This window comes from Elephas maximus, chromosome 1, assembly GCF_024166365.1.
Source record: "Elephas maximus indicus isolate mEleMax1 chromosome 1, mEleMax1 primary haplotype, whole genome shotgun sequence".
NCBI lineage: Eukaryota > Metazoa > Chordata > Mammalia > Proboscidea > Elephantidae > Elephas > Elephas maximus.
The window spans coordinates 2913583-2940992 of record NC_064819.1 but is presented as its reverse complement, the minus strand read 5'-3'; the positions used below and the strand labels follow the sequence as shown (position 1 = coordinate 2940992).

At 41.2% G+C, this 27410-nt stretch overlaps 1 protein-coding gene across 5 annotated transcripts in view; it reads left to right on the top strand.

Moving 5' to 3' along the window:
- The window catches only part of CCDC191 (coiled-coil domain containing 191), an 88702-nt gene that overhangs the window by 23588 nt on the left and 37704 nt on the right, over positions 1-27410 (top strand). For all 5 annotated transcript variants that reach the window (XM_049876799.1, XM_049876789.1, XM_049876810.1 and 2 more), the window contains 4 exons: positions 2905-3083; positions 4764-4987; positions 9249-9402; positions 18166-18356. In XM_049876799.1, coding sequence (XP_049732756.1) covers positions 2905-3083; positions 4764-4987; positions 9249-9402; positions 18166-18356 — 748 coding nt within the window. The remainder of the gene's footprint in view (positions 1-2904; positions 3084-4763; positions 4988-9248; positions 9403-18165; positions 18357-27410) is intronic.

The following is a 27410-nucleotide window of genomic DNA, read 5'->3' as shown; positions in this document are numbered from 1 at the left end:
CCTAGAAATAGATTCACACATATAGGGACAGCTCATTTTTTATAAATGTCCAAAAGCAATTCCTTGAAGATAGGATAGTATTTTCAGAAAATGGTGCTGGGACAATTAGATATCCATATATACAAAAAAAAAAAAAAGAACTTGAATCCTCACCTTGCACCATATTAAAAGAAAAATACCTGAAAATGGATTATAACCTAAATGTAAAACCTAGAAATATAAAATGTTCAGAATAAAATAATTAAAAATCTTTGTCACCTTGAATTAGGCGGAGATAACTGAGCTATGACACCAGAAGCATGGTCCATAAAAGAATAAACGGATAAACTCGATTTCCTCAAAATTTAAAACTTCTCCTGTTTGAAAGACACTGTTAAGAGATTGATAATACAAGCCACAGACTAGGAGAAAGTATTTGCAAAGTGTATAGCTCATAAAGGACTTATATCCAGCATATATATGAGTTCTCAAAAGCCAATAATAAGAAAACAAAGAAGCCAATTTAAAAACTGGGCAAAATATTTGGACAGACACTTGAAGAGACACGGGTGACAAATGCACACATGAGAAGATGTTCGGTATTGTTAGGCATTAGGGAAATGCACATTGAAACTGCAATAAGTAACTACCAGACACCTATTAAAATGGCTTAAATTTAAGTCTGACCATACAAAGCATTGGTGAAGATAAAAAACAGAGACAGACAATTGTAGAACCTCTTTGGAAACAGTTTGGTAACTCCTTAAAAAGTTGAGCATATGGTTATTATATGATCCAACCATTCTACCGCAAGTCATTTACCCAAAAGAAAGTTGATGTCCATACAAAGATTTGTACACAAAGGTCCGTAACAGCTTTATTTGTGACAGTAAAGTCTGCAAACAACCAAAATATCCATCAGCAGAGCGAGCCAATTGTCATACGCTCATACAGTGGAAGACTACACAGCAGTACAAAGAAGAAAACTTTTGACACACACACAACAACATGCGTGAATCTCAGAATAACTACGCTGAGTGAAAGAAGCCAGATAAAACAGGAGCACCTAATGTACAATTTATCTGATATAACATTCTGGAAAATGAAACCAATCTGTAGTAACAGATATGTATGTGGCTGCTTGGGGCAGGACGGGGAGGCCCTGAGCGAGGAGAGAGAGAATGACAAGTCAAGACGAGGACACTTGGGGGCTCGTGGACATGTTTATTGTCTTCATTGTGGTGCTGGTTGAACTGGTATATGTGAATGTCGTATATACCAGTTAGGTGTATGTCATATATACCAGTTATGTATATGTCACATGTAACAGTTATGTGTATGTCATATATACCAGTTATGTGTATGCCACATAATCCCAGTTATGTGTATGCCACATATCCCAGTTATGTATATGTCACATGTAACAGTTATGTGTATGTCATATATACCAGTTATGTGTATGCCACATAATCCCAGTTATGTGTATGCCACATATCCCAGTTATGTGTATGCCACATATACCAGCTATGTGTATGCCACATATCCCAGCTATGTGTATGTCACATATCCCAGTTAAGTGTATGCCACATATCCCAGCTATGTGTATGCCACATATCCCAGCTATGTATATGTCACATATCCCAGTTAAGTGTACGCCACATATCCCAGCTATGTGTACGTCACATATCCCAGTTATGTGTACGCCACATATCCCAGTTATGTGTACGCCACATATCCCAGTTAAGTGTATGCCACATATCCCAGTTATGTGCACGCCACATATCCCAGTTAAGTGTACGCCACATATCCCAGTTATGTGTACGCCACATATCCCAGTTACATGTATGTGACATATCCCAGTTATGTGTATGTCACATATCCCAGTTAAGTGTATGCCACGTATCTCAGTTATGTGTATGCCACGTATCCCAGTTATGTGTATGCCACGTATCCCAGTTATGTGTATGCCACGTATCCCAGTTATGTGTATGTCACGTATGCCACTTATGTGTATGCCACGTATCCCAGGTATGTGTATGTCACGTATCCCAAGTATGTGTATGCCACGTATCCCAGTTAAGTGTATGCCACGTATCCCAGTTATGTGTATGTCACGTATCCCAGTTATGTGTATGCCACGTATCCCAGGTATGTGTATGCCACATATCCCAGTTATGTGTATGTCACATATACCAGCTGTGTGTATGTCACATATCCCAGTTAAGTGTATGCCACATATCCCAGTTATGTGTATGTCACATATCCCAGTTAAGTGTATGCTACATATACCAGTTATGTGTATGCCACATATCCCAGTTACATGCATGTCACATATCCCAGTTATGTGTATGTCACATATACCAGTTATGTGTATGCCACATATCCCAGTTATATGTATGTCATATATACCAGCTATGTGTATGCCACATATCCCAGTTATGTATATGCCACATATCCCAGTTATGTGTATGCCACATATCCCAGTTATGTCATATATACCAGTTAAAGCATGTGGACTTTAAATATTTTTAGTCTGCTGTATGTCAATTATACCTCAGTAAAGCTGCCCTTTTTTTTTTTTTTTAAGCAGTGGTGTCCTCAAGGAGATGTTTAGAGTGAAGTAATATCTTTTAGATTTGGTAGTGAGAAGCCTTTAGTGACTTGAGTGAGGGCAGTTCCCAATGAGTGGAGGTTTTTCCTTTCAGTTGAAGGTAATTATCGAGTTGGAATCGCCTCGACAGCTATGGGTTTGGTTTTTTGGTATTATACCCCTCCAGCTGGCATTATCAGTTATTTATTGAACACTTAGTTGTTTGTATTTTTATTGTAGCAGGACTCTTTATAAAAATATGGAAATTATACTAAAAGTAAGGTATTTTTTTTTTCAACTTCCCTGTTTTGTTGTTGTGGTTTTGTTTCCCCCAGATTTGTGTGGCTATTTGGAGGAAGAAGAGGAAAGTACCACCGTTCAAAAATTTATAGACCACCTGCTCCATAAAGATGTGTTGGATTCTGGGATGTTGGAAGGTCTTGGAATGAAGGAAAACCAAGACAGGAAGCAGCAGAAGGACCCTTGTCTTACCATGGAGATGAGACATAAGCAGGTGGGAGGGAAAAACAAAATTAAAATGGATAACAGGAACCAGTCTTTGTGTAACACATTTAATAAGCTTAAATAAAGACAGGCTTTATTATGAAAAAGGGTGCCATCTGTGGTTTGGTTAGAAAGAATAAAAATAAAATATAAGAACTTCAGAAGAGGAATGATGCCCATCGACTGAGGTAGGAAGCAGTTTATTTAAGAATAACCAAAAAAAAGGAGTAATTGACCTTGACCAATAAAGTGGTGAACAAAGCTTTATTAGTTCAGATGTGGCACTTCCTAATTATAAATACGTAGATTGGGTTTTGCTTTAATTCGGTTTTTGAATTGTGACATTATATTAGTATCATAAATATTCTGGTGAATGTTATCATGATAATTCTTTTCTAGACAACTGAAATTCACTCGTTTTGTGATTATAGTTTGAAAGAGAGGACAGAGCTGAATTAAATCTAGTTCAGCTATTTTGAATTAGCAAGGCATGTGGGAAATGTCTTATCTCCAAAGGGATGAGTAGGTTATAGGAAAAAGACTGGTATCTGAACACCTCGTAGAGGCGCTTTAGGGAATCAGAGTGACTAAGCCTTTGCCGTCATATCTAGAACTAAGGCTGAACTGGAATTAATGTCTATACGTGTGTGTGTTATCTTTTTGTAACACTGAGTTTCTGATTGCCAGGTTTGAAAATCACTGCTTTAAACCATCAGGGTGTGTCTGTTCTCACACTGGGGATGGTGGGGAAGCAGAGGTAGAAGGATGACCCTGGTTTGGATTTTTGGCAAAAGGGAAGAAAGAGAGTTCGTAAGAGATAGCCGTTGTCTAGCAGTCATATCACAACTGGAGAGTAAGAAGAACAACTGAAGTGAAGCAGAGACGAAAGGACCACTCAATTTATACCTGGTCGTGCCTCTAAAGAATTAATAGGTTTGAAAAGATAAATGTGCTTGCTCTCTGAATTTTATGTCTTTGATTTCCAAAATTAAAAAAAATCACTGGTGTATTTAAATAATAGAAGATACGAATAAAGGCTGTGATGTTTCTGAAAGCAGTATATAACTGTTCTAACCTTCACAATATAGCCCTCAAAAAAAAAAAAATCCCTATTCTTTCTTAAATAGTAATTGGTATCCCAACGGGACCTAAGTGATAGCAGTAATACACACGTTGAAAATTCTTGTGGGTGGGTAATTATTACTCAGTAAGAACCCAGAACTTGGGATCTGACCCACGAGATTCTTAAGCTTTCCGTGATGTAGATCGTTCCCAGATGGTTTGAGAGTCACCTGACCTGACGTCAGCTAAAATTTTTATTGGCCCTTACCCAGTTAAAAAATGAATTGCCTCCATTCAACCAACAAACAGTGGTATTCTGTGCCAGAGCGTTTCAAACAGTGTGTGTTATGAACTGTAATGTGCTCTGAGGTTTTTTGCATATCCCTTTTTACTTGAAGGCTGCATCTCACCATTGGTGTGAGTGCTTAAACCCTCAGCTGCTAACTAAAAGGTCAGCAGTTCAAACCCACTAGCAGCTCTGCGGGAGAAAGACATGGCAATCTGCTTCTGCAAAGATTATAGCCTTGGAAATTCTATACGGCAGTTCTACTCTGTCCTGTAGGGTCGCTATGAGTCAGAATCGACTCAACAGCAGTGGGTTTAGTTTTGGGGTTGTATTCTCTTTCAGGTGAAAGAAAATCGCTTAAGACGGGAGAAGGAACTAGAGTGCCAGAGAATCGAAAAGGCCTTGAGAAAAGCGGCCTTCTTAGAGGCTCAGCGTCTGGTGCAAGAAGAGAAGAAAAGGAAGGCCCTGGAGGCCAAGAAGGAGGAGGAGGAGATTCAGAGGGAGATGGTGAAGCTGCGCAGAGAGATAATCGAGAGGAGACGTACCGTGGAAGAAGTGTGGAAAACGTAAGCCAGCCCTGCTGAGCAGCGTGGGGTCCCTCTTTAGGCAGCCGTTTTGGAAGTGCTCTGAAGTTCTTAGAAGGCACACTGCAATGGTAAAGCACCAGAGAGGCATCACCCACTATTTCGCTATCTTAACAAGTTGACTGTTTTCATTTTTCCATGTTTCTTCCTGGTCTTGGTCCCTTTACATACCTGGTTGCAATCATAAAGTACATCTAATTTGGTATTCTGCTTGTTGTCATTAACACATTGCCCAGAGCCCTGTGGTCCATACATTACTCCACTGAGTTCCCATACCATAATGTATGTAATGAACCCCTCCCCAGACTAGTAAGTGTTTAGGCTATTTCAGATTTTTCACTAATTATTATTGCAGTGAGCATCCTTCAACAGAGCCTCTTTGTTCTTTTGAGTTATATTCTTAGGATAAATTTTTAGGAGTGTAATTACTGAGTTAAATGGTATGAGCCTTTTTATGACTCCGGGAACATTGCCAAATTGCTTTCCAAATACATCTTACTGATTTACACGATGGCCAACTGTAGACCAGTTGGCCACACCCTTCCCACCATTGGGGAATATCATGGTTTTCAATATTTCTGTGGTTTTCATAGGTGTAATACTGATTAATTTGCATGTCTTTGGTTCCCTGAGCATTATAAGGTTGAACATATTTCCTTCTGTGTGTTTGTTCATGGTGCCTTGTCGTGTTGTGAATTGCTTCCGTGTTTTTCTTCCTAAAATGCATATGGAAACTCACCACTGCCTTCCCGCCCACGAATAAAGGAGAAAAAATATCTGACATAAGAGGAAAATCGAAACAGTCTTCACAGGATATAGTACTGTTACCCAGCCTCCATGGAGAAAATGAGCTTCATAAATGAAATAACTGACGTCTTTATTCCGAGAAACAGCACTGTTGGGTGAACCGTGAAAGCCTTGGAACAACGTGACCTAAGTGCCTGAGTACTCAAACTGAGAGGCCTGGAAGACCTATAAGATAATCCCTTCCACCCCCATCAGCCCACACAGCTTTCTCCCCCTGTGTTCTTGATTGCCTTTAATCCTACTCAGTTTAAAACAGCTTGGTCGTGGACGTGCGCTTCACTCTTTCAAGTGCCAGGCTCCGGCCTCCTCCAGACACCAGACCTTTCAGAAAGCAATCACCAGTATGTTAGTGAGTTCTTGCTAAGGTCAGCCTTGCTTTTCAGATTGCTCCCAAGCCTTGAAAAAACCTAGGCTGACCTAAAATAACTTGTGAAAACAAGTACCATTTGATGGTAGCAGGAGGCTGTGCTCATGGTGGGCACTCAACAGCCATTCCTTTAAAAATGAAAATCACAACCTTGCCCGTGGTTACGGTGACACAGGCAATCTGCTCCACGTCTGGGTGTGTTAAGTGGTTTTACCTTGGCGGAAGGCAATTTGGCAATAAACAAGAGCCATAAAAAGTGTTCTATCTCTTAGCCTGGGAATTCCAGTCCTAGAAAAACTGTCCACAGAAAATGATCAGAAATCTGGGCAAAGATTTATGCACAAAGATAATTGCCATCATGTAACATATAATAGCAGGCATTAATAAATATTAGAGAAATCAGTAAATAGTTGTGGAACAATGAAACAGCAGTGACATGTCATCAGTGTTTTTTCCTAGGTGGAACGTGGTGTCATACCTCTCCAGCTTTTCACGATGACCATGTATACGCTTTCATTACAGATATACATTTTAAGGTTCTTTTTAAACGTCAGATCCATGGTATTAAAACTATATTTCCTTAAATGCCCATGATCTGCCTGTAACCATCTAATCTGACATAGTTATGGCATTAGTAATATTGAGGAGAGGTAGTAAAATTTTGTCATTGGTAGAGCTTTTTAACTTATTTGTAAGCTATTCTTTTTTAAAAAAATGCCTTTGAGTCAATTCTGACTCATAGCGACCCTATAGGGCAGAGTAGAACTGTCCCCTAGGGTTTCAAAGGAGCGGCAGGTGGATTCAAACAGCAGACCTTTTGGTTAGCAGCGGAACTGTTAACCACTGCATCACCAGGGCTCCATATGCTATCCTCTATCTGCTTTCTTATATAATTTCTAAGTATCTCCTCCAAGATATTTTATTAGTTACAAAGTGAAAAATTGTAACTTTACGCTGGAAAAACCAGCAGATACCACCTTAACCAAGTCCTCAAGGTTAATGTCATCAGTAACGTCTTATACCCCCTCTATGAGCCATGAGAGACTATCTATAGCATAATCTGGCATTCCCCTCTTGATTTGAGTTTCTGCAGCTGTAAAATAAAGTTCAGAGAGATGGGGTGACTTGCTTGAGGTTTCACAGCTGGCTTATGACCAGATCCCTTGAATCCCGATTCCTGGTCTGAGGCTGTCTTCACCGCATCATTAATTCTATACGCTTCGTACATACACCAACCAAAAAACCAAAGCCACTGCTGTGGAGTCAATTCCAACCCATAGCGACCTCATAGCAGGTAGTAGAACTGCCCCATGGGGTTTCCAAGGACTGACTGGTGGATTCAAACTTCGGGCCTTTTGGTTAACAGCTGTGGCACTTAACCACTGTGCCACCAGGGCTCGTTTGTACATATACACATATCTATATAGTTAAAAACCCTAAAATATGAATGCGCTGCCGTCCGGTGGATTCTGACTCACGGAAGCCTCACAAGTAGGCACTGACTGAATGGCAACCGATTTGGCCTTGGCTTTTAGCCGTAAGCCTGCTTGAACTGACGCGTGAAAGAGGAGTGGCCTGGACGATGAAGAGTGGATAGGTGGGTGAGAAGAAGAACGGCTAGAAAGATGTGTCCATGAGCAACAAACTGACCAAGGGATTCTGATTCCAGGTAGTACCCAACTCACGACGTGTTGGACTCACAGCAAACTGCACTGAGAACATCTGCGTTTGTTTTTTGTTTTGTTTTGTACATCTTATTGTTAGTTACACGTACTACATACAATGTTGCCACTTATAATTTGTTGATGTCATTCTCAGATGTTCAGTCACACTTGCTCTATAATTTACTCTTCGAAACACTGGCATATAGCCAGCTGTGGCCTGGTCTTCACTGGTGTTGGTGTTGGTAACGGATAGAAAGTCGGGTGATGTTCAGCTCTCACGACGTACAACAACTGAACTGGGCACATGCCTAACAGCCGTTACAACTCTGACTTCATTGTTATGACGCTGACGCCAGCTTCATTGGAGACCAGGCCTATAGCCTGATCTTATTGAGCGTTTTCTACCCTCAGGAGTATCCGTTGTTAATTTCATCGTTGGAGTAAATTTTAATAATTTTATGATTCGTGTTTTTTTATGTATTAAAATATACCTGTAAGTTTATATGTAATGTTTCCAGTCCCGAAAGACAAAGATTAGATTTATAAAGATTCTGATAAAAAAGGCAATAATAATGAAAAAAAAAATGTGGTATTCAACTTACATCAGAACCACGTAAGACGGAATAGTCAGAACGAACTCCATTGTCATAAGCTGGGCACGACCTGCCTCCCTGGAGGCCTTTTCCTTACTGTCATTTGAGTTCTAGTTTTTTCTATCTTCAGCTATTTTTGAATTATTCTAGATTCTATGGAAACATGGGTGGCATAGTGGTTAAGTGCTACGGCTGCTAACCAAAGGGTCGGCAGTTTGACTCCACCAGCTGCTCCGTGGAAACCCTATGGAGTAGCTCTGCTCTGACCTACAGGGTTGCTATGAGTCGGAATCGGCTTGACAGCAACAGGTGTGGGTTTCTAGATTCTGTTCTCTCTTTGGTCGTTAACACCTGATTCTTTTATTTATTTTTCTCCCTAGAAACTTGGTAAAAACCTTGTGGTAAGACTCTCATTCCTTTCTTACTTGATGATCGTCCTCCTTCCCCCTTTTAAGGAGAGAAGGGATTATGTATATATTAGAGAATACCTAATAGCCATTAACTCTCGAATCTTAATTGAATATTGTTCTACATTAAACTCAGTGAAAATACTAAACTATCTTTATGGCTTTCTACTTTTAAAGTACTTTATAGCAATTTTATTTCATTTAACCTGTATTTTAAAAAGGAATAAACTAAGTCTCCAAGAAGCAAAACAACATCACCCACTACATGGTTTTAGAGCCGGATCTAGAAAAAACAAAACTCTGTCTTCAGATAGAGAATTCAGTGTTCATTCCACTCTACCAGATTGTGATTCCTTATTGTTAAATCTATTGTGAACACGTGTATTTTTAAATTACTACTAATAGAGAGAAGAAAAAGCAAGAAGAAAGTTCTCAAAGGACGCCAGAAAAAGATATGTGTGAAAGTGCTCCTATTCCTCTGGATGAAGAAAAAATAGCAAAAGAGAGAAAGAGGAAACTGAAAGAGTTATTAATCCAAGTTTCCAAGGAAAATCACCAGGTGGGAATTTCTCTTTTTTCAGCATTCTGTAGTTGACATGACAAGGAGCTCGGTCAGAGACGGGGCACAGTCACAACATGGCCCAGACTATTCTGTGCTGCTCGGCTGACCTCATGAGCGGGGCAGGCCTCCAGTCCTCGTTTCTGGACCTGTTCTCTGTGTACTCTGGTGTGATCCTGGGAAACTGGAGGGTGAACTTGGGATCTCCTCCTAAGTTACCCTCTTCAACTAGCATGTAAGGTAGCTCCCTGATAGTTTTTGAAAGCTTGGCTTCCCCTTTGGACCTTAAGGATCCAAGGTTTAAGGGTTTTCTGAATTATTCAGGAGATACAAAACTTGGTTATTTGCCTTGCGACAGCTCAGACCCTAAAGCAGTGATACGTTTACATTTGTGCTTCCCCTTTTAATGTTCTCGTTTTATCTTACTGCTCTCTTTCTCTCTCACTTTCTCTTCCTATGAAATTCACTGGTCGATTTTTTATAGACAAATGAGCATCCTCCCTAGGCCATTTAGGCAGAATAAGTTTTTTTCGATCAAGTGGGATTGGCATAAGTATGACTTTGGGGCTTATGGCATTTTAGGTGAAAGGAGCAATGTGGAAAAGATGTGAATTAGAAGGTCCGATGAGAAAAGATAAATATGTACATTTTTATGTCTCCCACTGTGCCCACCCCAGGGCCTTAGGCATTGCTAAAATTCAGTGAAAGTTAGTGGAAAGAATACTGGAATGCATGGATTTCATAAGAGAAAAGAGAATGTCAGGAAAACATTGAGGGAATTTATTAAATGTTAGGCATAGACTTACAAAAGCCCTGGAAACAGGAATTTGAATCTGAAATAGATAACTGAGATAAGAGGAAGGAAATGAAGTAGTCAAAAAAAAAAAAAAAGATGTGATTGATGGTGGCACATTCGACTTAGTGGCAGGAAGTCCTGACTGTTCAGATATTAAACAACTAGAGTTTGGTCAGAGTTTTTCCTTTAAAAATTGAGAGGGAAGTGTGGTAGGAAGAAGTATTAGGAGTTGGGAGAAAGATTGGCAAGGACTCTCAGATGCCACATCCTGCATGAGGGATGGAGTTCGTGTGTCCTCTTGTAAAGACAGTTCAGATTTCTCAGAAAAAACAGTAAGGGAAATGGGTATTCAGGGGACCCTCTGGAGAAGGCAGAAGTGCCACTTAAATTATCTCCACTTTGCTACACATTTTGCTTGATTCAAACCTATACTTTATTATTTTTGTTTTATTTTATTTTATTTTTTTTTTTAAAGCAAGTTGAACACATTTATTTTTATTTTACACTTGTAATGGCACACACATTTGTTTTCCAGGAATTCCCCCAAGTATCATAGCTTGTCTGTGTACCTGGATCCTTTGCTTCACCTAGGCAATTTTTTTTTTTTTTTTTAATTTTTATTAAGCTTCAAGTGAACATTTACCATTCCAATGTTTTATTTTTAAAATAACTGTAGACACACAGAAAAGTTGCAAAGATAGTTCAGAGTTCCTGAACACTGTTCATATAGCTTCTTACATCCAAACCAAAAACCAAACCCACTGCCATCAAGTCAATTCCAGCTCATAGCAACCCTATAGGACAGAGTAGAACTGCCCCATAGGTTTCCAAGGCCAAAATCTTTATGGAAGCAGACTGCCACATCTTTCTCCCGTGGAGCAGCTAGTGGGTTCAAACCACCGAACTTCGGTTAGCAGCCAATTGCTTTAACCACTGCATCACCAGGGCTCCTAACATCTTACATAAGCATAGTGTAATCATCAAAACCAGGAAATTAACATTAGCACAGTACTATTAAATACTGTTAGCTAAACTTGTAGATCTATTAGAATGTCAGCAGTTTTCCACTGATGTCTTCTTTCTGTTGCAGGTCTCAATCGAGAATTCCATGGAGCATTTAGTTGTCTTGTCTCCTTAGGGCCCTTCAGTCTCTGACATAGTTCCTAAGGCTTTCCTAGTCTTTTATGACCTTGACATTTTGAGGAGTGCTGGTCACTTATACTTGTAAAATGCCTCTCGATCTGGGCTCATGTGGTGTTTTCTCATGCTTAGACTGAGATTACGCATGTTTGTTTGGCAAGCGTACTGCAGAAATGGTGGTGTTCCGTTCTCAGTCTGTAGTGTCAGGGGTTACGCAATGTAGATATGTCTTATTGCTGTTGATGTTAACCTCGGTCACTTGGTTGTGAAGGCAGTGTCTTCCAGATTTCTCCACTGCAAACTTACTATTTTTCATTTTATAATTAATATAAGTTTTGGAGGAGATTCTGTGAAACTGTGCAAATATCCTCTTTCTCCGTAAACTTTCATCTGCTAGTTTTAGCCCGCAGTGGGGATCTTGCCTGAGCAGGTAGTGATGTGGTCTTTATCTGGTGGTGATTTTGTATTACCCTCATTCCTTCTACATTTGTTAACCAAAATTCTTCTATAAGAAGAAAGATTTGTTTATTCATTTACTCATTCATTTTTTTTTAATATGGACTCATATATACTTATTCTGTGGGTTACAGTCTACTATTATTGTTGTTCCTTTTGTTATCCAAGTGCTGCAGGTTTGGCCATTGGGAGATCTTTCAGTCTGGTTCCTTCCAACATGCCTCCGCCCTTTTTGAACGTGGCATTCAAGGCATGCTCATCTGTAACTTACTTCAGTATCTACCTGTGTAGACATTAAAAATGTTCCGACTTCATGGTGATATATCTCCACCCTAACCCAGCACCACAGGTTACAGTGTCTTCCCCCTTGCTTCTTCGTAATGTCTTTCTCTGACAGTGAGAAACCTGGCTGTCATTACCTCTCATGAATTATTGTGCTCAATCCTTTGGTTAGTTCTTTTCCTCCCCGTCCCATTCAGTGTGTTCCATCATTTGTTTGTGATATATGAACCTCTAATTTAGATTTCCCCAGTGTGATCCAGAACCTTCCAGTGTGGGTATAACTGAGGCATGGTAAAATCCACCAGACTCCTCAGGCTTTGACTTGGAGTCAGCTGGAGACAGGTCAGTCCTTTGGAAGCAGCCCCAGGAGTAGGCAGGCCCTCTGGGCCATTACTTCCGTCCCAGGCAGCGCTCCTAGCCTGGTTTTAAAGGAGCCTCGGTCTGCCCCTGGGTAATGAAACTTGGATACTCAGCAGCCTAAATATGACTACACGATAGGAGTGGGTGGGGGGTGCCTAGCTGACTTGCAGTGAGCCTCTAGACAATGGGAGATTCTTGTCACCACCCTCAGAATGGCTCACCCAACAGAAATAACTGCATAGAGCACTTGTGGTAAGACTGCAGAGACTGTTCCCAGGAGATGCTGTAGCACAGACTCCTTTAATTCCTGTTATTTTTGTGCTTTGACTCTGAATTTTATTTGTTCCCCCAGACAGTCTCTTCGCATCTCATTTGGGCCCCGTCATTTAATAGAAGACTTCCTGAGGAAAACAGTGCAGACACTCTTATCAAAACACAGGTGCAGGTGTGGCAGTATTCAAGCGTCTTCTCCCCACGTTTCATTGCTGGGTCTTTTTGTTTTATCAAACACATCTATCTGTTTTTGTGTAGAAGCTTTCTGCTTCCAGCCTATCCCATTTTCTCTTTGATCTTACAGTGAAATCTCTTGGGGAGATGCAGCAGTCCACTAAGTGTAACTGCTAATTAGCAGAAACCACAAGGGATTAACTATGAAATTCTTACACTATTTGGAAAATGGCCTTCTTAATTCTCACCCTGTTCTGAAGTACATTTAATGTTTTCTTAATAAGATTGGAAAGTCTATGATGTTTCCTGCTTGTGAAAGTTAAAGAGAACAATGAAAGATGGTGAGACACCGACCTAAATCCTGATTCCATGGGGAGAGTGTTGGTTTGCTTCTTTTGTTGGGTTTTTCTCTTAAAGAGTAAGATAATAATGACCCAGGAGAGTTGTTGTAAAAGTTATGCTTGTGGTATCATGCCTTCCAAAAGCCCACTGAGCTAGACTAAGGTGACGTGGAGAAACATGGAAAGAAAGCGTGGACTTTTTCTAACAGGATGATGAAATCTGTAGCTGAGTACCTCATTTATATAGCATGATTCCTTCCCAGAGATCTTGGTTCTGTCAGGACTACCTATATACCCAGAGTCCCTTGGTGGTGCAGATGGCTAACACACTGGGCTACCACCCAAAAGGTTCGTGGTTCCAGTCCACCCAGAGGCACCTCAGAAGAAAGGTCTAGCAACCTATTTTCGATAAATCAGGTCATGAAAATTGGCCCAGGCTATGTTAGTAAGGAGCCCTGGCAGCCAAAAGATCAGCAGTTCAAATCCACCAGCCACTGCTTGGAAACCCTATGGGGCAGTTCTACTCTGTCCTATAGGGTTGCTATAAGGAAGAACCCCTATCCATCCGAATGAGTAGTCAGGTTATTGTCTGTGTTATTAGTTTAAAACATGACCATATAGAGAGATGAAGCAATTGCTTCTTGAAATTCTACTACTTCTGGAGCAAAACAGATTAGCCTTTAAATAATTACAGCAATATTAACTAAAGCTTCTTAGCAGAATTGAGACGAATTTTCAAAACATCCTTATGTTAGGGGTTCTTGCTGACGTATTTATGGGTGAAATGATACAATGTCTGGTGTCCGGAATTTATTTTTAAATACTCCAGGGAAAAGAAAAAGTGAATAGGGGAGAGATGAAACAAGATTGGCAAGCTTGATCATTTTTAAAGCTGGATGAAGGGTATATTCTTCTGTCCTACTTTTGGGTATGTTTGTTAAATTTCTGTAATAAGGGTTGTTTAGTTTTTAAGTTTTAAAAAAAAAAAAGGAAAGAGAAAATTTGTACATCCAGAAGGAAAACGAGCATCTTATCTTCCAGGATATAACACAAGTATCTCTTGTCTGTAGCCAGTGGGAGCATCTCTCATGGGAGTGGTTGTCAAAGTTTTGGCCTCTAGGCTTGTCTGTGGAACCCAACAGCAAGCCCAGTTCTTGGTGGTTTGCATTGGAACTGACTGTATTTTCTCTAAGGAAGTTAGTTATACGAGTACGTATGGCTGGGGTTGGGGAAACAGTGCTTTCCTCTCTTTTCTTTGGGGCAAAATTATGAAAATCAGGAATAGGATGGGTCACAAGGTACCTCATTTTCATTGCAAAATTTAACACCCTTCCTTCCCACGAGGCATCCATTTGCCGTGGTGAAGGTCCTCATCTCCCCAGCCCCGGGCTCTTCATGGGGTCTCTGTGGGGTCTTTTGCCTAGCTACAGTAGTCCCCAAAAGGAAAAAAAAGAAGTTGGGAATTGCTTCCTTATGTAACAATGGGGTGTCTTCCTTTTGGCCTGGGAACAACAAGGTGCCAGGTGGGGTCTGGGGGAAGTGTGGCTCCTTCCGAACGTGCCAGCCTTGGCCAGCTCCCCTAGACCACTAGTTGCACGATAGTCAGTTCCATTCTGCAAAAAATAAATTGTCAACTTGTTGACATCTTTGTCCTCTTTACAATTCATTGTTTATTCTTCCATGACGGAGAATTTTGATGCAATTATCACTGAGCTTTCTGACAAAAGGGAAAGGGCTGAGGAATTTTGATGAGTTACCCACTTGATTAATCAGAACAGGCAAGCCTAGTGACAGCGTTAGAATTACAATGAAGATTCCATAGCAAATTGCCGTTCTACCTAACGTCAATCCTTCCCAGTGACAGCAGTGTGATTACACTTCAGGGAAGAGCTTTTCTTGCCAAGAGAGCGAGGGCAACTCCAGTGCACGTAATAAATTTAGCAGGGCGAGCTGTCGTTTCTTCTCTCGAGCGGAATCTTTAACGACCACATGATGTCTTGGGGAAGATTTTGAGGGGGAGGAAAGCATTTCACTTAAAAACTTCAGAAAATTCACTTTTTAGTATTTTATCTTAGAAATTACTGTAGCTGTGGGCTAAAGAACAGCTTTTCCCACAAAAATTTTCTTTCTTTTATGTACATGTATCAAGCCTTAATTATTATCACAACTTTGATAAAAAGATGATAGAAGTTAGGAAGAGAATGCCTGGCTATATTTGAAATTCTACCTGAGACAAAAACGTGGTGAAGAAATAAATGAACTAGGTAAGAAATGGAGTTAGGGCAGGCCAGCTGCCTGGTCAACTCAGTTGTATTTGTAAATAGTTGTCGCTTCATCGGGCAGTGTGACAGTCGCTGCTGTAGTTCCACAATGGAAACCTGAAGAGGGAAAGCAGGCCTGGGAGCAGCCAGGTGGCAGCTGGGAGAGGGGGAGTTGAAAAAAATAATAAATGACTACGGAAGCCTGCAGCTTCTCCGTCCTTCTAAATAAAAGCAGAAAGTTAGCATCTTCTCCCGGAGAAGATGAAACTGAAAGCATTTTTCTTTTCCAAATATTTTCTCCGAAGCACATTTGTGGGACTCCTATTTACCGGAATAATGTTTGCTATGAGTCAAGAATAATTAAGTGGCTGTTCTTGATTTATAGTTTTATTTATTTTTTTAGTTACATGCTTAGCAGGAATCCTTTTTTGACCAAGCAGGAGAAAACCAATAGCGAGTGAATTTCAAGAAAACAGTGGCTGTACCAGTCTGTAACTTTGCTGTTCTTAACTTCGTGTAGTGAAACAATTATAAACCTCTAAAACTGGTCATTTTCTTCTCAAAGTCTAAACTCCAGTATTTTTTAAGAAAATATATTGACTATAAAATTTATAAACTTGAATTATCCCCTCCTAAGTTCAGATAGGGAATCCCCGGGTGGGTAGTGCAGGCAGCTAATAACACTCAGCTGCCAACCCAGATGTCGGAGGTTCAAGTCCACCCAGAGGTGCCTTGAAAGAAAGGCCTGGCAATCTACTTCCAAAAAAATCAGCCACTGAAAATCCTACAGAACCAAGTTCTACTCTGACACACATGGAGTCACTATGAGTCGAAACCCACTCGATGGCAAATGGTTTTTAAATTCAGATACGTTGTTACCCGGTGCTTGTCTACCATGGTAAGTTATACATAGAGTTCTCTTTCCTATAAGAGAACCAAAAAATTTTGCCCTTTCTTTTTCAGAGACTTTTTACCGAGTAGATTAGAGTAACCAGAATACCAGACTATTTCAGCTTTAGCTTATATGTATCACTACCTCTTCACTTTGGGAATTCAGTCATTAAACCCTTGTCTACTTGAACTTCTGGCTTGGTAAGGCAAATCGTAGTAGTATCTGCCATCCATTTGGTAATGACGGTCTAGGAATTAATAAAATAGTGTATGTAAGATGCCTTGAACTTGACAGAGAACGGGGACGTAAAAATCCAGAGGCACTATTCCTGGTGTTACTCTGGTCGGGGAGGATTATGGCTGTGCTCTCTCATCATCAGAAATATTCCTGAAGTCGGAATTAGAGATGGTTACGCGTGGAATATGTCACCAGATCACTGAAGAAGAATCTCTTAAATGAACCTGCTAAATAGACAGAGGGTAGTTCTTTGACTATGTTGCTCAGGTTAACACCTTTTTTTTTTTCTTTTTTCATGCAGTATTTTAGTGAGAGATAAGCAAATAATGATGCTAAAAGCATCCCCCTCGGCCTGGCAGCTGTGTGTCCTTTCCTTGTGATGACTGAAGGCTCATCCTCCATTCAGCCTTTCCTCCCTCCCTTCCTCCCTCCTTCCCTCCCTCCCTCCCTCCCTCCTTCCCTCCCTTTCTGCTTTCCTCCCTCCCTCCTACCTTTCTTCTTTCCGATTTAAGGTGAAGGACTGAAAAATGTGCCCTTATTTGGCATAACAGAAAAGGAAAGAGGGCTTTTTAAAGTTTGTCGGAATTTCTCCTGATGAAAAAAAAAAGATTTTGTAGATTGTATAAATATACAATATAACTGATTTCCTACGTAGAAAACATTTCAGGCCAAATGAGCTATTTCTAAGATACTCCCTTATGTTGTTGTTGTTAGGTGCCGTGGCGTTGGTTCCGACTCTTAGCGACCCTCTGCACAACAGAACGAAACACTGCCTGGTCCTGCGCCATCCTTACAATCGTTGTTACGCTTGAGCTCCTTACGTTATTGACCTTTTTTATTTATATATCCTCTCTCCCTATGGAAACCCTGGTGGCGTAGAGGTTAAGTGTTATGGCTGCTAACCAAGAGGTCAGCAGGTCAATCCACCAGACTCTCCTTGGAAACTATATGGGGCAGTTCTGTTCTGTCCTGTCCTGTAGGGTCTCTATGAGTTGTAATTGACTCAACGGCAACGGATTTGGGTTTTTTTGGATCTCTCCCTGTAGGAAACCCTGGTGGTGTAGTGGTTAAGAGCTATGGCTGCTAACCAAAAGGTCAACAGTTTGAATACACCAGGTGCTCCTTAGAAACCCTCTGGAGCATTTCTGCTGTGTCCTTTAGGATCACTATGAGTTGGAACTGACAGCAATGGGTTTGCTTTTGGTTTGGGGTCTCTCCCTATAAGCCTCTCAAAGTAGAGATTATATCTTAAACTTCTTTGTTCAGAGTTCCCAAATTCAAACACAATGGTGAGTTCTTAGTAAATGTCAGAATAGTGGAAGATAAATATTTTTACAGAGAAGGAAGCAGTAAATAGAGCTAACTCCAGTAAGGCTGCTAAGTCTTTGAAGCTGGTCGTCAGGACTAGTGGTCACCAGACAACATTCCCTAGACCTGTTAGAAAAACATTCTGTAGACTTGAGGGGAAAACTTGAGGAGAGGACTCTCGATGTTAGACATCGGAAGCATCGGCACTGATTGGTGATGATTTTCCAAATGTTTCCAATGCAGTGTCAAAAACGGTATTTCTCTGCCTGGCACAAGCTGATTCTTGATCATAGGATTGAGCTGGGGAAAGCTGGGACGCTGTCCGACTGGAAGCTTCAACTGAAGGTCCTGCGAGCCTGGAGAGACTACACGAGATTCCAGCAGTTAGAGCGGGAGACTCAAGCCATGGAAAATGATCTCAGGGAAGAAAACAGGTACCGTTCTTTGTACTGCTTACTGGAACATCTCATCCATACATGAAATGTGGGAATCACTGTTTTTCCATCTCAAACTAGAAAAACTTAACTGAAAAATTTAAGCAAACAAATGTATTTAATTAATATGTATCTAATTTAATATACATGTTCCTTTTTTTTTTTTTAAGAGACAAATATTAGGCTTTTTCCTTGCCTGCCAGTGTAGTTGCATTACACCTTTGACCATCATACAATTCAAAAGAGGGAGTTTGGTTTATATGCCAATAATTCTTTTTGATAGAAATCTAATTTCTAATTAACGAAATATTAATTAGGGACACAAGGAACACCCATCTGGGAGGGCAGACCTGCCAAGAGCAATTCTTCCCAGTTCCCCGTCTTTAGAGGTTTTTGACATCTTTATATCAGCTCCCTCTTTTTTTTTTTTTTTGATAAATATATATGTAACAACTCATTTGCCATTTCAGCCTTTTTCGCATGTACAACTCAATGACGGTAATTAAATTGATCACATTGTTCAACTATCCGTATTACCCATTTCCAAGTCTTGCCATCACCGTTATCAGAAGCTCAGTGTCCCCTAAGCAATGAGTCCCCCTTCCCCACCACCCAATCCCTGGCAACCACTAATAGACATTAGTCTCAATATACTTGCCTGTCCTAGATGTTTCATACAAGGGAAATCATACAATATTTGTCCCTTGCGACTGACTTATCTTGCTCAGCACAATCTTTTCAGGGTCCATCCAGGGTCTCGCATGCATCAGGACTGCTTTCTCTTTATAGCTGAGTAATACTCCATTGTATGTATACACCACATTTTATTTGTCCATTCATCTGTTGGTGGACATTCAGGGATCCAGCAATTCCACTCCTAGGTGTATACCCAAAAGAATTGAAAGCAGGAACACAGACAGGTAGTGGTACGCAAGCGTTCGTTGCAGCACCATTTACAATAGCCAGAGGTGGAATCAGTTCCCTCTTAGGCTTGTGAATGACTTCTTCGAGAATTTGTCTTGAAATGAATGTCTTTGTTTCATCATCTTAAAATTAAATACATTTTCTTCTTGTCATTTTCAAGTTCAACTTTGCATTCTTGAATCAAAATCATAGATGTAGATGGAACCATTTGTTTATTTGAGGGGGCCGTTCGTGTTCTTATGGGTAATCACTTCTCTACAGGCAAGTCTGTCACTCATTCAGCATGAAAAATTGAACAGTTACTATGTGGAAGCATTGTTGAGTAGAAGGGAATGGTGCTTCTGGAGCTGTACGACTCTGCGATCACAGCAGGCCCTGGGGCGGGTGCGTAGGAGACTGACCCACGGCTCTTTCTCCTCAAGAACTCACAGTTTTGTGGGGAAAACAATGTAGAAACAGCAGGGGTGTTGAGTAGCACTGTAAACTGAGTCATGCACCCTGTTCATGCTGCTGAGAGCTCTGTGGAGGGAAGGTGGCCATGGCTGAGGGGGCTTCTACAGAATCAGGAGAGGCTTTCTCAACAAGATGGGTCTTGATGGGTTCTACATGGTAGGTAGGATGTCCCTAGGTGAGGAGACCAAGGTGATGGCATGAAGTTTTTTTTTTTTTAACTACCAGAGTTAGAAAATATTTAACTTGAAATAATTTTTTACTACAAAGCTTGAGAGCAAAAAACTCATACAGCAGGAAGGCACCTCATGGACCAGACAGTCCAGCCCTTTAGTTTACAGATGATGAAGGTACAAGAGAAGGTACAGAGAGGGTCATGGTCACAAGGTGACGGCCATCCTGATCTCAGCTGGAGATCCATCAAGCATGAGGTTGTCAAGTTCACTAACTTGTGAAAGACCTTGAATGCCAGCATAAGGAGTTTAGGTATTCTTTGGTAAATGAAGGCGAATTCTTGAAAGTGTTTAAGCAGGGTGGTGACCTAGTCAATCCCTCTTTTCTGGAGTATTCTTTAGAGAAAAATGAAAAGGGCAACATAGAAAACACGCCCAACATTTATGCTCTAAATTCTCAGGGCCTAGTGAGTGATGTAAGCCATTAGAATGATAGGATATTGAAAAAGGAATGGCTGGTAGGATTTGCTGGACAAAGAAGGGAAGCTGATACCAGGAAGTGTTGTAAAGCAGAAGCAACACTGAGTGAGGGCATAAAGGGGTGGAAACTGAGAGGCCAACGTTAAAAGCACCTGTGAAACACACATGCTAGGAGAAGTTTGTGGAAGAAAAATCTGGAGAATTTGAGACCCATTCCAATTAAACTGTGTAAGCATAAAAGCACCAAATGAGGATTTCATAATAGCATGATGTGCCAATTTTTTTTTTTTTTTAAACATCTTAGAACTTTTTGTCTCTCAGATAGCTGTAGATTTGTTTCAGGTGTCTATTTTTAAGTGTTCAGAACGAGTGCTAATCTTTTTTTAAAGAACGAGAGTTAGAAAATATTTAACTTAAAATTTTTTACTACAAAGCTTTAGAGCAAAAAAAGCTGAGCAGGAAGGCACCTCGAGGACCAGATGGTCCAGCTCTTCAGTTTACAGATGGTAAAAGTAAGACCAAGAGAAGGTCAAGGTCACAAAGTCAAGAGCTAGGAGTAGCTAGACCGGGACTAGACTGTTGTCTTTTTGTTTCTGAGTCAGGTAGTTCTTCCTACACCAGGGTGCAGCTTTTTTAAGACGTGTAACATCTACGTCATGGTTCCTGAAGACAGCCATGTTTTTCAGTTGTACTACAATTTATTTAGCTTATTGGAAATAAGGAAACCCTGGTGGCGTAGCAGTTAAGAGCTACAGCTGCTAACTGAAAGGTCAGCAGTTTGAATCCACCAGGCGCTCCTTGGAAGCTCTATGGGGCAATTCTACTCTGTCCTGTAGGGTTGCTGTGAGTCGGAATCGACTCAACGGCAACGGGTATTGGAAATGAAAAATAAGGGTGGTAATTAACAAATGACAGGTCTTGCCAGAAACATATATGAGAGAAGACATTGGATACAAACCCTCCTTTGTGCTGCTTTCCCGCAAATCCCTAATTCTCTATATATTGCACAGTATTGCACAGTCATGCACCGCGTAACATCCTTTGGGGCAATATCAGACCGCATATACATCCATGGTCCCATGAGGTTATAAAACAAAAACCAGCACCCGTTGCTGTCAAGTCAATTCTGACTCTAGTGGATTTTTTGGCACGTTCCTCAAAAACAAAAAAAAATTCTCCAAGCTGAAAGCTAAAAAAAACCCAAACTCACTGCCATCGAGTCCATTCCAACTCATAGCAACTGTATGGGACAGAGTAGAACTGCCCCATAGGGTTCCCAAGGAGCATCTGGTGGATTTGAACTGCTGACCTTTTGGTTAGCAGCCGTAGCTCTTAACCACTGTGCCACCAGGGTTTCTGAAAGCTACAAGGCTAACAAAAATGCGAGAGGGACCTATCTCAGATATGGAGAAATTGCCAGTGATGTGAATTGAGGATCAAACACAAAAGCCGACCCCCCTCAGCACTTCGACGGTCACTGCTAAGGCACGAAGCTTGTTCAGGAACCCAACTACAGACATGGAGTTTAGTGCTAGCCGTGGTGGTTTTGGGTGTTTTGGGTATGGTGGTTCAACTACAGACATGGAGTTTAGTGCTAGCCGTGGTGGTTTTGGGGTGTTTTGGGTATGGTGGTTCAACTACAGACATGGAGTTTAGTGCTAGCCATGGTGGTTTTGGGGTGTTTTGGGTATGGTGTTTCAACTACAGACATGGAGTTTAGTGCTAGCCATGGTGGTTTTGGGTGTTTTGGGTATGGTGGTTCAACTACAGACATGGAGTTTAGTGCTAGCCATGGTGGTTTTGGGGTGTTTTGGGTATGGTGGTTCAACTACAGACATGGAGTTTAGTGCTAGCCGTGGTGGTTTTGGGTGTTTTGGGTATGATGGTTCAACTACAGACATGGAGTTTAGTGCTAGCCGTGGTGGTTTTGGGTGTTTTGGGTATGGTGGTTCAACTACAGACATGGAGTTTAGTGCTAGCCGTGGTGGTTTTGGGGTGTTTTGGGTATGGTGTTTCAACTACAGACATGGAGTTTAGTGCTAGCTGTGGTGGTTTTGGGGTGTTTTGGGTATGGTGGTTCAACTACAGACATGGAGTTTAGTGCTAGCCGTGGTGGTTTTGGGTGTTTTGGGTATGGTGGTTCAACTACAGACATGGAGTTTAGTGCTAGCCGTGGTGGTTTTGGGGTGTTTTGGGTATGGTGGTTCAACTACAGACATGGAGTTTAGTGCTAGCCGTGGTGGTTTTGGGTGTTTTGGGTATGGTGGTTCAAGCACTTAACTCTCACCAGCTTGACAAAACACAGGGGACTCTGTGGGCCACCCGCCTGGACAGGGAAATGGCTGTGTTACCTTTGTCACTCAGACATTCCCTGTCTCCTCATTCTCTGCCTCCTGCATCCCCATTCGGTTTTGCCACCTGGGGTTTCCCCTCACTGGCCCATCCCCCATACAGGACCCAGCCTCTGGTCTTTCTTCTTTCTCCACTTGTTTTTCTGTTCTTCCCACTTCTTCTCAGGGGCAACAACCCCCTCTCCTCCTCTTATTCGTAATTTAGCAACTAACTTTTCTTACTTAGCCCATGCTCAGGGTCTCACCTCTATTCCAAGGGGCTCAGCCAACTATTTCTTCTGAAAATTAATCTTTCTTTCCTTAATAGGAATTCTGGTCATTCTGTTTTTATCATCTCTTTTTACTTTTCTTTTAAAGGTAGTTATGGTAATGGTGTAATAAAATTTCAGTAAAATACTGAATGACAGTATTGTCATTCAATATTGTAATACAGTTTCAACATTAACAAACAGATTTCCAAACCCTCACTGAGGATCTGCTTATTTTAGGGAATGCAACAAAAGTCTTATTCACACTCCATTGTGCACTGCTACCCCTTTTGACTTGATGCATTGGAATTAGAACTGTATTTTCAATTTCCTTTTGGGGTTTTTTTGTGTGTGTGGTAGCATGTGCACTTTTGGAAGTTGAGTCCAGATCTTCCATTACTCCTGTCTTCCCTCCTTCCTGAATTTATGGCCCACCCTAGACAAAGTTGGAAAGTGACAGCATTGGTTTTCGACATCGTCCACAATCCTTTTCTGAGCCCTGCTTTCCTGACGTCTCAGTTCTTTCCTGGGAATCACTGTGTCCTTCCTGGCATTAACCTCCATGGCACCTTCATTCCTGCCCTTTTTTGCACCAGTGCCTTAGGCCTTTCCTGGAACTTTTTCTTCTCCCTTCTTTTTGTCCCTCAAGACCCTCATGCTTTGTTACTGTAATCCTTAGTTAATACATTTTCCCTCCCAGAAAGCATATTTATACTTTAACGTGTTGTCTGGAGACAGGGTCCAAAATGTAAGTGACAGAGATTTAGGGTACTGTGTAAGCCAGTGGAAAAACTGACCCTTTGACTGGTCTGACAGAGACTGGAGAAACCCTGAGAGTATGGCTCCCAAACACCCTTTTAGCTCAGTAGTGAAGTCACTCCTGAGGTTCACCCCCTTCAGCCAAAGATTAGACAGGACCATAAAACAAAATGAGACTAAAGGGGCACACCAGCCCAGGGGCAAGGACAAGAAGGCAGGAAAGGACAGGAAAGCTGGTAACAGAGAACCCAAGGCTGAGAAGGGGAGAGTGTTGACTTATGGGGTTGGCAGCCAATGCCACAAAACAATATGTGCATTAATTGTTCAATGAGAAGCTAGTTTGCTCTGTAAACCTTCATCTAAAGTACAGTTAAAAAAAGAAAAACTGGCCCTTTGGCTTCCCTCAAATTGTATCACTCATTTACTTACTCAGTCATGCATTTATTCATTCTGTTTGTTTGATGGAATATCATTCAGTCCAGCAGATTTACTGATGCTCAGCTATATAGTAGACTCTCTCCTAAGTGCTGGGTGGTGGTTGTGTGCTGTCGAGTTGACTCCAACTCACAGCGACCCTATATGACAGAGTAAAACTGTCCCATAGGGTTTCCTAGGCCGTAATCTTTGAGGAGAACTGGAAAAAAAAAAAAAAATGAAAAATTACTCTTGCCTTCCACAAGTTTACAATCTAAGTGAAGTTTAAAAAAAAGTCTCACCCAAATAATTGCAGCAGAGGGCACAGAAGATACTTGGGAGTGACATAGACTTGGTTCGCAGGCATCATCGTCCCCTGAGGAGCGTTTTTAAGACAGAAAGTCACGGGCCCTCCCTACTGAAGGAGACGGAATTGGCTAAGTATAAAAAAAAAGAATAGGAGGGCATTTTTCAGTTTGGGGAAAAACCTGTAAATCAGCTCATAGGTAGGCTTGTGTGAGAAAAGTCTGGGGTGAGCTTGCTGGGCTAGCATGGAGGTGGGAAGGGAAGGGGGGCTGAGTTAAAAAACATGCCGTCAGGTATTCCTCATTAGCAGCACTCCTGATTTCCGGTTCTTTCCATCAGTCATTTATGGAGTGCCTCTGTAAATCTGGTTATATTGCTCACCCCTCCCTGCTCACCTGGATATCCAGGCGAGAGGCCAGAAGGCATATGTGCATGGCACCTGCAGCTGGTAAAGCTCCTGATGTAAGAGCCAGGAGGACCAGACTTGGCATTGCCTGGCTCACTTTAAAGCCCTTTAGAAGAAAAATGGTGTTCTCTTCCGCTTTTCCCTGGGAGGCTTCCCCGTGTGTTACTGAATGCCTTAAGCTTATTCATCCGTGTTCCCGCGGAACCTGCTCATCCCCAGGGCAGCTGTGAGTGTCACTGCTGTCTGTCTTCTGCAGCCGATTTCAGCACTCAGTCAGATCACTAGCATGTTGGGATTTATTTATCATTTCCTAGTTCCTTTTAAAAAATTGAGGACGCTTTTTGGATATCTAGTCATCTTTGCGCTAAGTTAGTGTTACCTTCCATGTGGACTTTGTTCTGTATTTTCAAATTTTTAAAAAATTTAATTAGATTCTCAAAAAAAAAAAAAATTCCTGTAGGGCAGGCAGTGCAGGGCTTATGGACACCTTTTTTTTTTTTTTTTATTGTGCTTTAAGTGAAAGGTTACAAATCAAATCAGACTCTCATAAAAAAATTTATATACACCTTGCTATACCCACTAATGAGATAGCACACTCCTCTCCATTCTCTATTTTTGTGTCCATTCGGCCAGCTTCTGACCCCCTCTGCCCCCTCATCTCCCCTCCAGACAGGAGTTGCCCACGTAGTCTCATGTGTCTACTTGATCCAAGGAGCTCACTCCTGACCAGTATCATTTTCTATCCTACAGTCCAGTCCAATCCCTGTCTGAAGAGTTGGCTTTGGGAATGGTTCCTAATGGGCTAACAGAAGGTCTGGGGACCATGACCTCCGGGGTCCTTCTAGTCTCAGTCAGACCATTAAGTCTGGTCTTTTTATGAGAATCTGGGGTCTGCATCCCACTGTTCTCCTCCTCGCTCAGGGGTTCTCTGTTGTGTTCCCTGTCAGGGCAGTCATCAGTTGTAGCCAAGCACAGTCTAGTTCTTCTGGTCTCAGGCTGATACAGTCTCTGGTTTATGTGGCCCTTTCTGTCTCTTGGGCTCATAATTACCTTGTGTCTTCGGTGTCCTTCATTCTTTGAACACCTTTTTTGAGGAGGAACCTGACGCTTAGAAAATTGAGTGGCTTGCCCAGTGTCCCATACCTTGTTGGTGTTCTTCTGGCATCTAGATTCTAGAACATGCATCAGTCACTGTGTCCTCTGAGCGATTGATGCTGTGCAGTGCCATTCACACTTAAACCTTCTTTATTTTATAGTCTTTTGTCTTTCAAGACAGCCTTCCTCTTTATGCAGTGACATAATTGTGTTGATCAGTTTTTATACTTTTGCCAGAAATTCCCCGATTTCAGCTTAGAGGCTTGTTGGGGCAGGATGTTTTCCATAGGAGAACTCTGTCCTTAATTTTTTTTATCATCTGAAACCATTTCGTTAGGCGAGTATACCCAAGCAAATTTCATCTGCCTGAGCTCCTTTTTGGAGCTCCTTTTAAGAAATTTAAGTGAGTTTTTTTTTTTTTTTACTTTCAGAAATGTTTGTTTTTAGTATCATCTTTTGTAAAGTGTAGAAAGATGCTTATCTCAAATATTGTCCTCCTGCCAGAGAGCAGCAGTGTGAGCCAGCCTGTCTCTGGACCCCTAGCTGCTCTGTTTTCACCCTGCCACCTAGTCCACAAACATGGATACCTTGCATATATTTTCAAATCCCCTACATGACCATTACGGAGTGAGCCCTGAGCACAAGTCAACACGTTTTTCACCCATTTTCTTGCTGTTTACTCTTTTTGTTATACTTACAGACACGTTTTTCCCTTTGTCTTTTCATAGTGTCCAAATAGTCTTCTCTCTGTCAGTCAAAACCCCAGTGCTGCTTTTGGCTGTTTATTCTGTAAAAACATGAAATTAACACATCAGGTAAATTTCACACTCCCCCCTTACTGGGCAGACTGATGTAAATCGAATTTCACATTAATCAGACAGAGCAACGTACATTTTCTATCCTGTGGAAACTTATGATTTTCACTTACTTCAGTGGATGTTGTAAGGTTTTTTTCCACTATTTATACTTTTTTTTTTTTTTTTGGAGCTTTGTTCTTAGCTGCATTGCTACCTGATTTATTATTCTTATTTCTCCTAAAATTTTATTTCAAGATTATCCAATCTCATTCCATTAAGGTAAAATATTATATATAAATGTTTATTGTTGTCGTTAGGTGCAGTTGGGTAGGTTCTGACCCATAGTGACCCAATGTACGTTAGAACAAAACACTACCCAGTCCTGAGCCATCCTCACAATCACTGCTATGTTTGAGCCCATTGCTGTAGCCCCTGTGTCAGTCCATCTTGCTGAGGGTCTTCCTTTTTATCACTGACCTTCTACTTTACCAAGCATGATGTCCTTTTCCAGGGACTGGTCCCTCCTGATAAGATGTCCAAAGTATGTGAGACCAGGTCTCACCATCTTCGCTTCTAAGGAGCATTCTGGCTGTACTTTTTCCAAGATGGATTTGTTTATTACCTCCTATATTGTACTTTTATTACAAAAAC